Here is a 17599-nt window from a genome sequence, read left to right on the forward strand (position 1 = left end):
TGGGTAAGGTTGAGACCTGGGCTTACACCTGAGGCTTAGGCGACTGACTCCCAGCTCCCCGCCAGACTCCCGACTTGGAACACGTGCCATGCTTCTCACATAAAAGAAACGTGTCCTGTGGTCACGTAGGCTCAAAATGGAGTTCTCCACACTAATGAGGTACTTAGAGGCCCGAAGGGCTTAGCCAATAAGTTTCCCTTCCCAGACATTCCTCCCTGCAAAAGGTCCTTAATCTCAGGCCCACCCTGAGAAGTAGGGTTTGGTTTTACGTGTCCATTTACCGCCAGGACAATAAACTGTTTAGAGCCATGGATCCACTGTGGGGAGAGCCACGAGGAAAGGCCTTTGCCTACAGAGCCGCAGCCTAATCTCTGGTAGAAGGCCTTTCCGTACTCCAAGCTATGACCGCCACCAAGCCTTCCTCCACCAAGCTAAGGACATCTCTGCTGAGACAAGCCAGAGCTCTCCTCCCCGCCCCTCCCCACCCCCAATGCCGTCTCCAGCCCTCTGGTCCCTGCAGCATCATGGGATAACTGCAGTCAAACTCCCCTTGTGCCTCCCTAAGCAGCCATGTCCAGTGGCCTACAACCCTACATGTACTGATCCAGTTTTCTCTGTGGTGGTCTGAATGAGAATGGCTCCCATAGGTTCCTATATTTGTATGCTTGGTCTCCAGTTGGTAGAACTGTTTGGGAAGGATTTGGAGGTGTGGCCTTGTTGGAGACTGGGGCTGGCTTTGATATTTCAAAAGCCTCCACCCAGCAATCTCTCTGCCTCATGCTTGCAGGTTAGCTACCGCTCCAGCCACAGGCCCCGAGTTCCCCCACCAGATGTCACTTGACCCACAGAATTCTCCCACTTCCTTCCAATAACCTGTGTTGTTCTTCTCCAGAAGGCCTTTGGGGACTCCTGCTTTAGCTGGTCACTCTTTGATGTCCATGGATAGAGCCTGTGCAGCTTGGATGGTGGTGATCCCATCAGACCCTATCAGGGATCCCCAGGGTGAAAGAGGACAGAGGGCACGGTCTGCTTCATCAGACAGGGGCTCCCAAGCATGGAGCTAGAAACTACCCTCACCCTAATTGAGGTCAGGGGTTATATCTCTATCAATAAGTCAAAATGATCTAGGGGAATACCTTCATCACATTAGAAGCCCTTGAGGGGGTTATCAGACTAACTGGCCATTTTTCTACCCCAACCCCAAAACAAGTTCCCACTAAGAACTCCAGGCTAGCCTCCAACTCTCTTCGATGTTCCTGTCTTAGTCTCTCAGGGGCTGGGATTGTATGGTTGGCACCACATTCAGCACAGAATTGTATGTTTGGTTTTGTTAGAGATGGTGTCTCATGTAGCCCAGGCTGGCCTTCAATTGGCCATATAGCTGAGGATGCCCTTGAATTCTTATTCTCCTGCCCCTATTTACAAATTGCTGGGAATGAGGTATGAAGCACCAAGCCCCAAGCAAGGACGCTTTTAGGACACGAGCTCTGTCTTCTCTTTTCACCAAAGGCAGGGGTGCAGAACAGATAGAGAACTAGCAATCAGACCCATTGGTTATAACACAAACGTTTATTTTTGGTGCACACGGTCTCACTGGCCTGCCTCTTCTCTTTCTGGCACTTGGGCCCACACAGGCCTACCTCATCCAGCTCTGGCTGATGCAGAGGTCAGGGATGCTCATCTTTAGGCCAAAGCCTGGTTATGCCTTTCTGTACTTCACTCCCGTCCAGAATCCTGACTTCTCTGGACTTGAGGCTCCCAGGCATAAGCCCTGCAGATGCTGCCACCTGTCCAGCCCCATGGCCTCTGCCGTCCAGGTGTAAGGAAGAGGGACGGGCTCCAGTCTGGGATGCAGCAGCTGGCCCTGTTTGTGCAGGCCCTTCGGTTCCCATACTGCCTTCTCAGTGGCTGATCTTGTGTTTGCTAACCATGTTTGTGGTAGATTCATACACCTGCAAACCAACAGAGCTTTTTGTCATTCTGCTTACCTTAATGGGACAGCCTGCTCCTCCTTCTTCCTCCTGCCTCCACAGCTGCTCCATCCGGGTAACTCTAACATGCTTAGTACCCACTCTAAACTGGAGAGCTCAGGCATCCCCAAGACTCCTTTCCACTCCAGTCCCATGAGATAGGAGGCACAGACACGCATACACAGAGACCCAGAAACACACACAGACAGACACAGACATATAAAAACACAGACACACACACACACACGCAAACACACACAGACACAGAGACCCAGAAACACACACACACATAGACATATAAAAACGCACACACACACACAGACACAGAGACCTAGAAACACACAGACATATAAACACCTGGACAGACACACATGCACCAACACACCAGAAACACATAGACACATACACAGACACAGAGACATATAAACACATAGATACACAGAAACACACACATAGACACACACAGAAGCCACTCAAGAACAGATTTGTAGGTGCTGGGGCAGCAACAACTTGGACTGGCTCCTAGGGTGGAGCCTCATAGGAAGAGACAGGGATTCTCTGAGAGGCACATGGTGAGACTTGACCCGATTGGGTTGTGCCAGCTGAGTGGGGATTTTAGTGGGTCTACAGGCAAAGGAAGAAAGCCTTAGCTATGTGCCTGTAGGTGATTGGTGTGTGTGTAGTGGTGGGGGAGTGGGGAAGTCGATTTAGGTAGAGAAAGGAGCACGCACCCTTTCCCTGCTGACCAGCGCGGTGATCAGGTCTTGCTTGTTAGCTATCTCGCGCACGTCTACGGAGGACTCGCTTAGGAAGGTGGTGCTTTTGGACGTGGGCTTGTGCATTATTAAGCTTTCCTGCTCCAGGTTGAACCGGATGGAGCGCACCTCCTCCATGATCCTGGGGAGAAGAGATGCGGTGTTTGTTGGTGTCCTTGAAGCCTTCCATCTCTTCCCTGATGTGCACCCTCTTTTCCCCTCTCCGATACTGGCCTTTGAAACACCCCTCAAGGAGACTCAGGCCGTGTTGGTCCCACCCAGCAGACAAGAACAACCCGAAGGTCGGGATGCCAGTGAACCCTGGGCATGCTACTCTGCAAATGAACTTGAGGCCAGGCCCAGCTCAGACTCCCCAGGACCCTCCCTACCTGTTGAGCTCATCTCGGATCTCTTTGTATTGCAGCAAGTTCTCCTGGATTGCTTCAAGCACCAAGCAGAAGTTATCGCAGGTCTTTTCCGTGAGGTTACACAGGGGGCCCCCAACCAGTGGTTCCTTAGGGACGGTGGAAACGTCCTTGCGGACCTCTGTACAATGCACCAGTGGCAGCTCCTTAGTGTTCCAGTCCTCATCCTCTTCTGACTGGGGACAGTGGGTGGAGGGAAAGAGACAGCTCAGGGTCATGGGGCTTCAGGGAAGATACATCTCTTAGGACATGCAGCCTTTAAATTAATTTGGTATTATAGCATTTTAGTCTGTGCATGCTGGGGATGGAACCAAGGGCCTCCAGCAAGCTAGGCAAACAGTCTGATACTGGGCCCAGTCCTTAGCTCCCGTCGGTCTTAGCCTCCCTAGCTTGTTGAAACTCAATTTCAAGCACCTAAGCCCCCCGTCTTACCTCTGGAAATTCTTACTCTAGCAAACCTCTAAAGCCCTACCTACTCTGAAGTGATGGAGGTCATATAGCCCATTAACCTTTCCAATGTCCACTTCTGCTCCACCTTATAGAAATTCTGCCAAGTGAATACCGGGTAGCTAACATTTATCATTCTTATTTTCCCCCAAAGATTTATTTATTATTATAAATAAGTAAACTGTAGCTGTCTTCAGATGCACCAGAAGAGGGCGTCAGATCTCATTACGGGTGGTTGTGAGCCACCATGTGGTTGCTGGGATTTGAACTCAGGACCTTCGGAAGAGCAGTCGATGTTCTCTCACCCGCTGAGCCCTCTCACCAGCCCCACATTTATCATACTTTATTCCTTTATTTATCACCCTTCCTTCCTTCCTTTCTTGACAGGGTTTCTCTGTTGCCCCGGCTAGATCTCATTCTATAGACCAAGCTGACCTCAAATTAAGAGATCCACCTGCCTCTGCAGGGTTCAAAGGCATGTGCCACCACACTCAGCAAGTATTTACTTGTATTTAAAGGTATATGAATGTCTTGCCTTCCATGTATATGTAAGTAAAATCACCATGTCCATGTAATGCCTGTGAAGACCAGAAGAAGGCTAGGGGTCCCCTGGAACTAGAGTTACAAATAATTGTGAATAGCCATGTGAGAGGGACCCGAACCCAGGACCTTAGCCAGACCATCAAGTGCTCTTAACCACTGAGCCATCTCTCCAGTGCACTCGTTGAGTTCTTACTTTTGAGCTCAGATCCTTTGAGATGCTCATGAGAGTGCTGGCAGGTGAGGGTTATTACCAGTCCCATCATCTCTAGAGAGGAACTTGAGATGCAGTTGGGTAAATGTCCCCAGTGCCACCCCACGCTCAGCTTGAATCATGGCACATCTAAGAATGCACGCCCAGCCTCCAGGAGCCTCAGTCACAGAGTGGACATTACACATGTGGTGTCTTGCCTCCGGGTCTTGGACTTGGGGCTCACACTCTCATGACACACTCTCCTCTCTCCTGCCCTCCCTATCCCACATACCTTACTAGAAAGTTCTTGTTTTGAGACAGGATTTCCCAGAAACAGTCCGGGCTGTCTCGAAACTCCCTTTGGAGCCTAGGCTGGCCTCAAACTCATACAGATCCGACTTCCTAGCCCTCCTGAGCTCTGGGATTAAAGGCATGTGCAACCACCCCCAGCTCACCTCATTAAAAGTTATGTGTAGATGCCCCTCCTCCTCGCCAGTCTTCATCATTTGTTCCAGATTTGTGGTCACCACGACGACGAACAAGTTGAGTCCAATGAAGGCACCGAGGGTGATAAAGACAGCAAAGTAGATGGCACCCCCGACCTCCATCGCATACTCTCGATCGTCCACCCTGGGAATAGCGGTCAGGGGTTCCATCATTTCCCTGAGCCTTTATGCCTCAGAGGGCTAGGCCAGCTCTCATGTCAGCCGTCAGCACTCTTTTTGTATGTCAAGGACATACATAATGACATATAATATAGTCAATACTGTATTGTACTCTCTCATTAGGAATGAGTAAACAGAGGATCAGATAAGTAATGATACCCAGCTCTCGAGAAGGAGAGCAGAAGTTCAAAGCTAGTCTGGGCACCTGAGCTTCTGTCTCAAAACAAAACAAAACAACTGGAAATGAAGCCTGGTTGGTAGAGGGTTTGCCTAGCATGCATGAAGCCCCTGCACAGCATAAGCCAGTGGGGTCACATGTCTGGAAGCTTAGCATTTGGGAAGTGAGAGGGGGAAGAACCAGAGTTCAGGACTACCCTGGGCTATGCTAGACTTCATTTAAAAACAAAACAGATAAAACAAACCCCTCCAATTTTGAAAAGCTAGAAGTTGGAGGTATAGCTCAGTATTAGAAGGATTGCCTAGCCTGCTTACCGGCTGGAACCATAAGATAAACAAACAAACAAATAAATGAGCTGGTCATGGGAGCCCACATCTGTAACCAACAGAGGCAGCCGGGCGGTGGTGGCGCACGCCTTTAATCCCAGCACTTGGGAGGCACAGGCAGGCGGATTTCTGAGTTTGAGGCCAGCCTGCTCTACAGAGTGAGTTCCAGGACAGCCAGGGCTATACAGAGAAACCCTGTCTCGAAAAACGAGAGAGAGAGAGAGAGAGAGAGAGAGAGAGAGAGAGAGAGAGAGAGAGACCGAGGCAGGAAGATCGCTGCAAGTTTGAGGCCAACAGTGGAATCATTTGTCTAATGTCACAGGGCCAGTGTAAGGGAAAAAACTCAAGATTCCAGTGCAGCTTCACTGTGAAGGTCACATGAAGTTCACATAGACCTGGCTGGTCTCCAACAGAGAGCACACTGCCTCTGCCTCCCCAGTGCTGGGATTGAAGGCAAACGCCACCAAGCAATTGCATTCTGGGCATTAGTGTTCCACCTTTTGTTCTTGTTGGTTTTGGTTTGGTGATATGTATATGTGTGTGTGTGTGTGTGTGTGTGTGTGTGTGTGTGTGTGTGTGCGCGTGTGCTCGAGTTTGTTTGTTTGTTTTGAGACAAGATCTTACCATGTAACTCTGGTTAGCCTGAAACCGGCTAAATAAACCAGGCTGGCCAAATTCTTTCAGAGATCCTCCTGCCTCTGCCTCCTGAGTGCTGGGACTAAAGTTGTATGCCACTTTGCCAGATTTTTGGTTTGTTGATGCTTTTAGACTGGTACTCATGTTAGCCCAGGCTGGCCTCAGACTGCGCCATACAGGTAAATGTCACCAATCTTGCTTTGTTCGGTTCTGGGACTTGAACCCAACCTAGGTAGCCACTCTACCCACTAAACTAAACTCTATCCCAGCATGCCTTTCCTCTCACCCCTTCCCTTTTCTCCTTTTCTGAAACAAGTCTTGTTAATTATAGCTAACAATTAACTTGAACTCCTAATTCTCCTGTCTCTGCTTCCTGAATGCCGGGAATTCTGTTCCCTGGTTCAGGATGAGTCATGACTACAGAAACTCAACTTGGCTTCTACTTCACAGTGGGGAGTGGGATGGATTGTAGCTGGACTTGGACTTGCCAGAGAAGAAGCAAGGAATAGAACACAAAACTCAGCGGGGAGCAGGTCTGAGCTTGAGTGGATTAAACCCGTATCTCAGGTGGTTTGTCCTGCTCTGGTGCAAGCTGGAGACCACCTAGTAACCTCAGGCACAACCACAGACCTGCTTCCTGGCCAGAGGTTGAACCACACAGCTATGCCACACAGCTGAAGTCTCCATGAACAGGGTCAGGTGGCCCTATGAATGTGCGAAGCTTCTATGGTAATAAGGCTCAAGTCCCACAAAGCCAAAGGTACCCCATGATTTCCCTGGGTATTTACTTCCTGTAAGGTCAGCTTTGTGGAAATTCCCGGGAGCCCCCCTCATTTACAAGGAGCCTCCTCTCTCATTGTTTCCCTCCTGCAGGAACTCCAGCTGTGCCCTATCGAGGAGGAGACGAAGCTCAAGAGAGCCCCAGTGGGCCGTACTCACTGGAAGTCACTGTAGATGTCCAGCCAGCCGTCCTGGGTGATGCAGATGAAGAGCGTGTACAGGGCAACCCCCATGTTCTGGAAATGCTTGGGCACAAAGGCACCGAAGAGTGTGACCCCAAACACAGAGAATACCTGTCAGAGAGACCAGAACCCACCCTAATTTCACCCAGCAGCCTTGGAGCTTGACAAGACACACAAATGGATGTAAGCAAATACCGTCAAGGATTCAGACCCAAGCCCTTTGCTCCTCTGGGCACCTGTCCCTCCCCACTGCCCTACAGGCTATATTCGGGGAAAGAAACAGGCTGGGGTCTGGGAGACACTTACCAACATGAAGAAGAGGATGAGGGCCATGACATTGGCCAAGTCCGGCAACGACTGCAGGATGACCCTGATGATTCTGGCCAGGGGTTCCACCGCCATACACACGTGCACCAGCCGAAGCACCCTGTGGGAGGTGCCTCTCAGGGATGTCTCTTGACCCGTCCCAGACCCCTTCCTCCTTGTTGCCTCCCTCCCATCACCATAACGGTTTCTCTTCTCCTTCCTGGGAGCCAGACGGATGCCTCTCTTACCTTCAGGGCTCCCAACTCACCTGAGAGGGTAGGTGATGGCTATCATGTCAAGTTGTTTTATGAAGAACCCCATAAACAAGATAAAGACAATTGCGAAGTTGAGGATATTCCAGCCATCCTGAATAGGGGAGCAGCCCATAAGGGTCTATCAAGCCCAGTCCGTGTAAGCATCCCGTCTGCACTACCACACCCCAAGCATGGGAGAGTCAACACTCCTCTAAGAACAAAGCTAGACAGCTGTGGTCTTGTGGCTGTCACCCTACTGTTGTCCCAGCATGCTGCAAACACACAGAATCACAGTCCTACATCTATGTCAACAGCCATTCTCAGATACTCACAGTGAACACACACACACACACACACACACACACACACACACACACACATATACACACACACACACACACACAAGGCTAGCCTCTTAGCCAGTGACTTGACCTACAATTAGGTGACTTGAAAACTCCCGGATGCTCCTGCCTTCATTTGATGTGTAACATACATTATAATTAATCCAATAAAAGTAGTCAGGCCTGGTGGGGACATGTCTTTAACTGCTTTAACTGCAGTACTCAGGAGGCAGAAGCAGTTAGATCTCTGTGAGTTTGAGGCCAGTTTCTTCTACAGAGGGAGTTCCAGGCCAAGCAGTGTTACATAGTGAGACCATCTATAAACAAACAAACAAACAAGTTGAAAACAACTAAGGGGGCCGGCAGTGCGATGTTGACAGAAGAGGGGATTGCACATCTGTCATGCACCAACATTAGAGACAGATTTCTAGGAGCCCCATCAGTACCAGCAACTTAGTGCAAAGCACTGTTTACCAAAGGCTACTGGCAGAAAAGGAAGCACTAAAAATACATGCCTATTTGCCTAGGATTATAACCCAGCCACTGAGCAGATAAACAGGGGCTATAAGAAGATTAAAGAGGTGATCGAAGACAACGGGTTAAGGGGTTGGGGTGGACCCAGGACTCCACATGCTTTTCAATAAAGTTTTGGCCACTGTGTGTCTGAAGAGAATGTTTTGGTTTGGTTTGGTTTGGTTTGTTTTTTTTCTTCGAGACAGAGTTTCTCTGTATAGCCCTGGCTGTCCTGGAACTCACTCTGTAGACCAGGCTGGCCTCCAACTCAGAAATCCGCCTGCCTCTGCCTCCCAAGTGCTGGGATTAAAGGCATGCCCCACCACTGCCCAGCGAAGAAAATGTTTAAAAACAAACAAACAAACAAATACACACACACACACACAAAACAAACAACCCTATATTTTAATGGAAGATGTTCTTAAATTTGGGAGGCAATCCAATGAATACAAGTGTATGCCACGACTGCAGTCTGTGCCACATGCCACACACACACACAGGGGACACAGGCCTGCCCTTGGCGGAATCAAGGACTCTAACCCCAGCTACTCAGGAGACTAAGGTGGGGGTTGGGCGATGAAGTGGGGAAGGGGGCTCTGGAAAGCCAGCTGTGTCAGATGGTGTTTTGCTGGGGCAAACACGTGAAGGGGTACTGTGATGAATCGGACACAGGTGAAAGGCTGTTCTGCTAAAGCAAACACATGAAAGGATGCTTAAACTTTCTGGTGGTGAGCTGTGGCTTCTTGCTGCTTCCGGAGACTCCGGGGCTGATTGGCAGAGTAATGTCCGCTAAGACAGACTCACTTCTGGCTGAGGCAAGACACATGGTGAGGCAAGACCCATGGAGGACATGTAATGTTTGGAGAGAGTATAAAAGGACTCCATGGGACAGTGACAGTGGCTGTGCTTGGCTTGCTTATAGAACTAGCCGTGCAACGTTTGTTGGTCTCCTGTCTTTGCTGATCTTTGCTTTGCTGAGAGAGGCACAGCCAAGAACTTCTCCTGGCATCCCTGCGGGCCTGAATCCTTCCTGCTGACTCACACTAAAGCCTGGCCTGTTCCTGCTAGGCCAGGCCACCACTGCTGCTGTCCCAACACCACTCAACTGGACTGCTCTGCTGATATATTCATAAAATATTTATGAGTGGATTGAGCTATCGCTGTGGACCTGTGAACTGAACTGCTGATTTCCTGACAACGCAGATGCGATTTGCTCTAAAGAACCATTTCTAAACAGGTCCACTTCCCCTCTTCCCCCCCACCCTCCGTATCCTTTCTTTTCTGCTACCTCTGATGGATGGTGGGCTAGAAGGGAGGCTAAAGCATTTAAGAACCACCATTAAAAGTAGATTTTTTAAAAATTAAAGTGACAGGGAGGTCTCTCCTAGTTCAAGGCTTGTCTGGGCTACACTGTAAGCTCAGGGTCATCCTGGGAAACTTAATAAGACTTTGTCTCAAAAAGAGGGCCATGGGACAGGCCGTGGTGGCTTATGCTTTTAATCCCAGTACTTGGGAGGTAGAGGCAGAGGCAGGTGGATCTCTGTGTTTGAGGCCAGCTTTATCTAAAGAGCAAGTTCCAGGACAGCCAGGGCTACACAGAGAAACCCTGTCTTGGATTTAAAAAAAAGGGAGGGCAGCAGAGTGTAACTTGGTGAATGAGTAAATATACCTATTGTGGTGGTTTGAATGGGAATGGCCCCCATAGGCTAATATATTTGAATTCTTGGTCACCAGGGAGTAGAACTGTTGGGAAGGACTGGAAAGTGTGACCTTCTTAGAGTAGATTTCGCCTTGTTGGAGATGTGTCACTGGACATGGGCTTTAACATTTCAAAAGCCCATGACAGGCTCAATCTCTCTCCCTCTCTTTCTTCTTCTCCCTCTTCCTCCTCCTCCCCCTTCCCTCCACCCCCACCCCCCTTACTGCCTGTAAGCTACTACCTCAGCACATTGCCTGCCTGCCTGCTGCTTCCTGAACTGATGATAATGAACCAACTCTCTGAAACTGTAAACCAGCCCCAGTCAATGCTTTCTTTTATAAGGTCATGGTGTCTCATCACTGCAATAGAACAGTGAATGAGACGCCTGGTAAAGTGTGAGACCCTTGGCTCAGTTCTCAGTACTAGGAGTCAAAACAAAAGCTCAGCCACACACACTGACTGGTCTACAAGTCCACCCAGAATTAAGCTCCCGCCGGATCCCCTATCTTGATCCATTTGCTGAGGATACAAATTTTTGCTCTGCTAAGCTCACAGATTGTTTTGAGAGAGGCAGATAGAAAGTAGACTTTATCTCTATCAGAGAGAAACTCAGAAGGAGACCCAGAACAACACAGGCCTGGTCTGGAAGAAGCTCCTGAAGACATCCTAAGGAGCCAATGAGTGGTTTTTAAAGCAAGGGAAGAGGGGGAAATGAGCAGGCTGGCTTGGGAAATGTAAAACTTACATGAAACTCAAATTGCAGTGTTCACACACAAAGTGCTTTGTCTGTCTTCTGGAGACAGTGCCTCATTACTCAAGTCAGGCAGGCCTTGAACTCATGACCCTTCTACCTCAGCCTCCTGACTACTAGGATTGTTGAGTGTGCATTACTGTGCTTGGTACAAATGAAGTCATACTGGGCTAGAGATAATCCCGGTAGTAGTCCCAGGTAGTTGGAGCTCAGGAGTTTGGGATCAGCCTGGGCAACAAAGTAAGACTCTCAAACAAACAAATGAACAAAACACTTTATCAACACACCTGGGGGGAGAAAGAGCTTTTCTGGAATATAGTCACTCCCATCCATCCATGTTCTGGCTGGCACACCTTTGTGCTACCTGACAGAGTTGAATTGTCACAACAGAGACTAGGACCATAAAGCTTAAAATACAAATGACCTCAATTACAGAAGACATTTACAGAGTACTAATCTGGACCCATGTACATGGAGGAAGATACTCTCGATCCCTCAACTCCATCCCCCAGATACAGAAATCTGGGTTTGGATGAATAGATAGAGCTAGGAAGGTAGGAGCATGGGGCATTTCCTGAGCAGCTCATATCCTGCTATACACACACACCCACACACTCACACACACACACACTCACTCACTCACTGATACACCGGCTTTCCATACAAACCCTTTACTCTGCAGGGCAAAGGCGCGATGTAGTGTGGACAGTAATGGGGGGATAAGGTAAGTAGGACAATGCCAGGGATTCCCGGAGGAGCTCACCTTCCAGAAAATCCAGAATCCATTAAGCCAGCCAAGGAGAACCTCGCAGATAAGGATTGTCAACACAATGTCGTCTACGGTTGAGAATAACTCGTAGTGTTTCTACATGGAAGACAGAGAAAAGGAGATGAGGTGTCAGTGAGAGCAGACTTGTGCCAGGCTGAAGAGAGGGTGTGTGTGTGTGTGTGTGTGTGTGTGTGTGTGTAGGAGGTGACAGTACCCCGGCCACTTTTCCTCCTCAATGTCTCTATGGTTTTCCTTAGGGGACGCCCTCTGCACAAAAGCCAGGCAGTACCAAGACTGTGTCATGTGACTGTCAGTTCTGTCGCATCACACAGCAAGCTGGCCTTCACCAATAACCTCTAGAGCAGACTATTTGGGAAAGGGATGTGTAAAAAGGGCCAACTGGACTCTGGGACTAAGAGAAAAAAGCATGCCCCCCCAGGAGCTGCAGGACCCTAAATTCCAGGGAACTTCTCTGCTAGTCTGGTCCCTACAACCCGCCCTGATTCTAGCATCTCAAGTTCTCTGGGTCAGGTCTGAGGTGTCCTCCCCACTGTAGATCTAGGACATGTACCTTGGGCCCACGATTTGGTGGATGGATAACTAGGGTCTGCCCCAAGCCAAATTCACTCCTGCCCTACCTACATCTTGGTCTTTTTGCTTTCTCATAGCTGTGACCTGCCCCTGCAAACAACCCCCAGTGCACAAATTTGACCCCAGCAAACTAGTCACGTCACCCCTCTTATCCCTGTACCTAAGCAGCCCACAGATCCCCTGCCCTTCTTGCCCTCATGTGGGCCTCTTGCTGTTCACACACTGTTCCTGGACCTACAGGCTTCTGGGGACTGACCTTCATAGTCACAAACTCAACAGTAGGGTTTCAGGCTTTATTTTATTTTATTTTTCCTGTTTGACTGTATTATCTGAGATCATCTCAGGTAGCCCAGGCTGGCCTCCAAACTACGTAGCCAAGGATGACCTTGAATTTATGATTTACCAACTGAACTATATCCTCTGCCCCAGTTGGACAGTATTGACTGAGACCCATAATAAGAGCTGTTTTTTTTTTTTGTCTTGTTTTGTTTTTTACATTTTATGAAATCATCTTCAGGGACTGGCAAGATGGCTCAGTGGCCAGAGGTGTGTACCAGCATGCCTCACAACTTTAGTTGGATTCCCACAGTGGAAAGAAAGAGTCAACTCCTGCAAGTTGTCCTTTGACGTCCACATTCTTGTCATGGTACACACACACACACACACACACACACATGCATGTATACGCACACACACACACACACACACACACACATATGCACACGCACATGTATACACACGCCACGCGCACACAGAGGAAAAAATGTAATGTTGCTCCTGTCCCTCTCTCTTTCTTTCCCCTTTTATCTCCCCAGCCCTGACTCACTATCCAATGCTGGCATCTGCAGTCTGAATTCATTTCATAACACAACAATGGCCTGTGCGTGGGCCTCCACGGTCCTCACTGTGTAAGCTATGTAAGTGGATTGCTGCTTCCCTGAGAGCAGGTTCTAGGGGATGCCAAGGGTATTAACTCTTGTACCTGTAGTCTTTACCAGGCCTGCTCCTCACCAGGGCTGGCCCAATTGACTACTCCCCTGGCTGTGACTCTCCTGAGCTCACTCTTTGCCATTAGTCACTCCCCAGTCAGCTTTCGGCCTCCTCCATCCCCTTCTCAGATGAGGAACCTGTCTTGGCTCTCTCCTGCCCTCACATCTCCTCTCAGCCTTGCCTCCTCCTTGACACTGGCAGCTCTCAAGTGTCCATCCCCAGCCCTGTGCACCCAGCCTTTTAGATCTATCCGCTCTCCAGCTGTCCCCATGAGCATCAGCCCTGCATGGTTGCTCATGCCACAAACTCAACTTGCTGCCGCAGTTCCTTTGTCTACCTGCACAAAATGATGATGTGTGGTAACAAGGTGGCACACAGTAAAGGCTCACTACACTTTAACTAGCAATGGAATTCATGGGAGAAGCCCGTGGCATTGGGGCTAGTGGTCTAATGCTAGCCTAGCATGCACAAGACCCTGGGTTCAGTCCAAGTAACATGAAGAGGAGGCAGAAGAGCCCATGGGTATGATGCTCTTCTCACCTACCACCATCGTCCTGGTCCAGGTCACAGTATCTTTCCCCTGGACATCTCTGACTCATCTTGGTTCATCCTCTTTCATTCTTGGCCCTCTTCAATTGCATGGTCCACACTGTGGCAACCTGTGTCTTTTACAAGATTCTTATCTTTTAAAAGGTATGTAGCCGGGCGGTGGTGGCGCACGCCTTTAATCCCAGCACTTGGGAGGCAGAGGCAGGCGGATTTCTGAGTTCGAGGCCAGCCTGGTCTACAGAGTGAGTTCCAGGACAGCCACGGCAACACAGAGAAACCCTGTCTCGAAAAACCAAAAAAAAAAAAAAAAAAAGGTATGTGATTTGTATGCACACCACACACATGCAGATACCCTTGGAGACCAAAAGAGGCCTAGGCCTTGTGTTATAGGCAATTATAAGCTGCTTAATGCATGTTCCAGAACCCAAGAACAGCAACTGCTCTAACCACCAAACCATCTCTCCAGCCCTAGCCAGTACATTTTCTAAAATTCAGTTCAATTCAATTCTAAATTTCATTTCACTTCAATGCTGCTTAAATCCTTTCCAGGATACAAACTTATCTCCCTTGACATAAAGACCACATGTGATCCACTGAGTATCTTTCTGAAATCATCTGTCACCGCCACCCTGGACATACTGAACTTAAACAGCATATATATGTATACAACTCATAAATTAAAACTGGGCCGGGCAGTGGTGGCGCATGCCTTTAATCCCAGCACTTGGGAGGCAGAGACAGGTGGATTTCTGAGTTCGAGGCCAGCCTGGTCTACAGAGTGAGTTCCAGGACAGCCAGGGCTATGCAGAGAAACCCTGCCTCAAAAACAAAAAACAAACAAACAAAAAAAAAAAAAAAAAAAAAAAAAAAAAAAAAAAAAAAAAAGAAAAGAAAAAGAAAAAGAAATCAAAACTGCCAGGTATGGTGACTCATATCAGGATTCCCAGAACTTAGGAGGAAGCTGCAGGCTTTCAAATCTGTCCTTGGATTATACATATACATACATATATACATATATATGCACACACACACATATATATATGTACATATATATACACATATATACATATATATGAAGGCATCTTGGGCTATATGGAGCTCTATCTAAAGAATAAATGAAAAAACAAACAAACAAAAACCCATCAGGCATGGTGGCATGTATCTGTAATCCCAGCACTAAGGAGAGTCATAAATGTGAGACCAGGCTGAGCCGCATAGTAAGATCCTGTCTCAAACCAAAGAGACAAATAAAAGGTAAAACAAAACAAGAAATCTAGCAAGTATCATGGTGCACAGGTATAATGTCAGCACTTGTAAAGCTAAAGTAGTTTTGAATTTGAGGGTGGCCTGGGAGATGTGGAAAGTTTGAAGCAAGCCTGGACTCTCAAGTTGGACATACACGTAATGAATTCTCTCATGTTTCTTTTCTCTTTCTCCTCCTCTTCCTCTCTGTCTCTGTGTGTGTGTCCCTGTGTGCCTGTATGAGTATGTGCCTGTGTATATATGTGCTTGTGTGCATATGTGCCTGTGCGTGTATGTGTCTGTGTGTGTGTGCCCCTGTGTATATGTGCCTGTGTGTGTGTCCCTGTATGTGTGCCTGTATGAGTATGTGCCTGTGTATATATGTGCTTGTGTGCATATGTGCCTGTGCGTGTATGTGTGTGCCTGTGTGTGTATGTGTCCATGTGTGTGTGCCCCTGTGTATATGTGCCTGTGTATGTGTCCCTGTATGTGCCTGTATATGTGCCTGCATGTGTGTGCACACCTGTGTGCTTGTGTGTATGTGGATGCACACCTTCCTCAGTGTGTGTGGCGATCAGAGAACAATATAAGAACTGGTCTCTGGGGGGTTGGAGAGATGGCTCAGTGATTAGAAGCACTGACTGCTCTTCCAGAGGTCCTGAGCTCAATTCCCAGCAACCACATGGTGGCTCACAACCATCTGTAATGGGGTCTGATGCTCTTTCCTACTGTGTCTGAGGAGAGCAACAGTGTACTCACAAACATAAAACTAAAAAGAAAAAAAGGACTGGTCTCTGCCCACTTTGAGGCAGGGTTTTGTCTTGCTGTTTGTCACCCTGGTGATTACTCCAGGCTAGCTAGCTTGAGTTTCTGGGGAATTCTGCTCTCCCCACTCTCCATGTCTCCACAGAGGAGATGGGGTTACAGACATATGCTGAACCATGGCCTCCAGCTTTTATCTCCATTCTGGGAATCCATACTGGGTTCTGTGGAAGAGCAGCAAACATTCTTAGCCCCTGAGCCATCTCTCCAGCCCAAGGAGTCTTTCTCAACATGCAGATCCCATGCAAGGCCAACAATGACACGCTTTATTTACTTTAACATAATCTCACTAGCCTAGCATGGAACCTGCTGGAGAGAGAAGAGATCCATCTACTGCTCCTGCCTCTCTGCCCCTCTGCCCCTCTACCCCTCTGCCCCTCTGCCCCTCTGCCCCTCTGCCCCTCTGCCTCTGCTTCTCTGCCTCTATCTCCACCTCTGCCTCTGCCTCCACCTCTGCCTCTCTAGCATCGGGATCATAGGTTTGCTGCACCAGGTCTGGGTAGGGACCAGACTTTTGAAAAACAACCAATTCAACCATCACACACAGGCCCGAGAGGAAAGCATCCTGTCCCAGTCAGAGCCAGTAGGGGTAGAGATCAGGCCAGCATCCCACCTGACCGAGATAAGAGTTGGTGCGGAGGGCAATGGTAATGGCATTGGTCACCAGCAGAAAGGCCAACAGCAGCTGGAAGGCCGGATGACGGAGCAACTGCTTGATGTACATTTGAGTGATGAATTCCTGCACATCCCAGGCATCCTGGAAGGAGATGGGAGACCTTCCTTCAGGCAGGTGTCACCACGGGCGGCCTCTACCAGGACTCTTTAACTCCTCTGCCCCTTCCTGGTGAACGGGTGTACCCAGGAGTCTGCCCTAGAAGGTGGTGATGTCTGAGTTCATGAAATGCTGCTTTCTGTATAGTAGTCACAACCTAAATGGTCACCAAAAAGAAGGTCACTCCTGGGGGGGTCCTTTGGGAGCTCGGGGGTCTCTGCTGATGAGTGGCTATCACATTACAGGGGTTTCTGTGAAGAATCACTCCAATGGGCATTATCTCCCAAGGAAGGTCTGCAGGGAGGGCATTTAAAGGGCAGAGAGCTGCAGAATGGACCTAGGGGGTGACAGTCACCCTGCCTGTCCCTACCTTCCTCCTCTCCTTACCTTCTTTTCCATGACATCCCTGCGGTTGATGAGCACTTGCTCCTCATGCCGACCCATGAGCTCATAGGCCTTTTTCTGCAGAGGAGAGGAACAGACCTTCAGTGTGGCCACTGCCCCCACTGACCTTAGGATGCCAGCTCGGTGGCACGCCAGGAAGAGGCTCCCTACCTTAGAGCCAGTATGTGTGATATCGATGTTCTCTGCCTGCTGCCACCATTTTTGTTTTTCAGACATCTTTGCTCTATCCCCTTCTCTTCAGAGACTGCCTCTTTGCTGCAAGCAGTCCTTCTCCTCTCCCCCTTGTGGTGAGATCACAGAGGCAGCTGTTACTTACAACCTTCAGTGTTCCACCCAGACATTCCAAGCAGATTAAAAAAAAAAAAAAAAAAGACAAAAAAGCTCCTCCCACAAGGTACCTCACAGAGAGAACCAAGTATTCAGCTAAGGGCTTCAGGATGGGGTCAGAGGTTAGAGGCTGGTGGGATATGGGTCTTCCATATCATCTTAAATAGTGTA

At 48.9% G+C, this 17599-nt stretch overlaps 1 protein-coding gene across 1 annotated transcript; it reads right to left on the reverse strand.

Moving 5' to 3' along the window:
- Positions 1 to 1550: 1550 nt before the first annotated feature.
- Catsper4 (cation channel sperm associated 4) lies at positions 1551 to 17407 on the reverse strand. Its single transcript, XM_031376923.1, has 11 exons — positions 17252 to 17407; positions 17084 to 17158; positions 16538 to 16681; positions 11725 to 11826; positions 7672 to 7769; positions 7404 to 7524; positions 7075 to 7208; positions 4786 to 4960; positions 3115 to 3326; positions 2702 to 2867; positions 1551 to 1952 (listed from the first exon to the last, which is right to left on the reverse strand). Exons 1-11 carry the CDS (start codon positions 17315 to 17317, stop codon positions 1902 to 1904), a joined length of 1344 nt encoding a protein of 447 aa, XP_031232783.1. The 5' UTR covers positions 17318 to 17407; the 3' UTR covers positions 1551 to 1901.
- Positions 17408 to 17599: the final 192 nt, after the last annotated feature.

This window comes from Mastomys coucha, unplaced genomic scaffold (assembly GCF_008632895.1).
Source record: "Mastomys coucha isolate ucsf_1 unplaced genomic scaffold, UCSF_Mcou_1 pScaffold18, whole genome shotgun sequence".
NCBI classification, from domain to species: domain Eukaryota; kingdom Metazoa; phylum Chordata; class Mammalia; order Rodentia; family Muridae; genus Mastomys; species Mastomys coucha.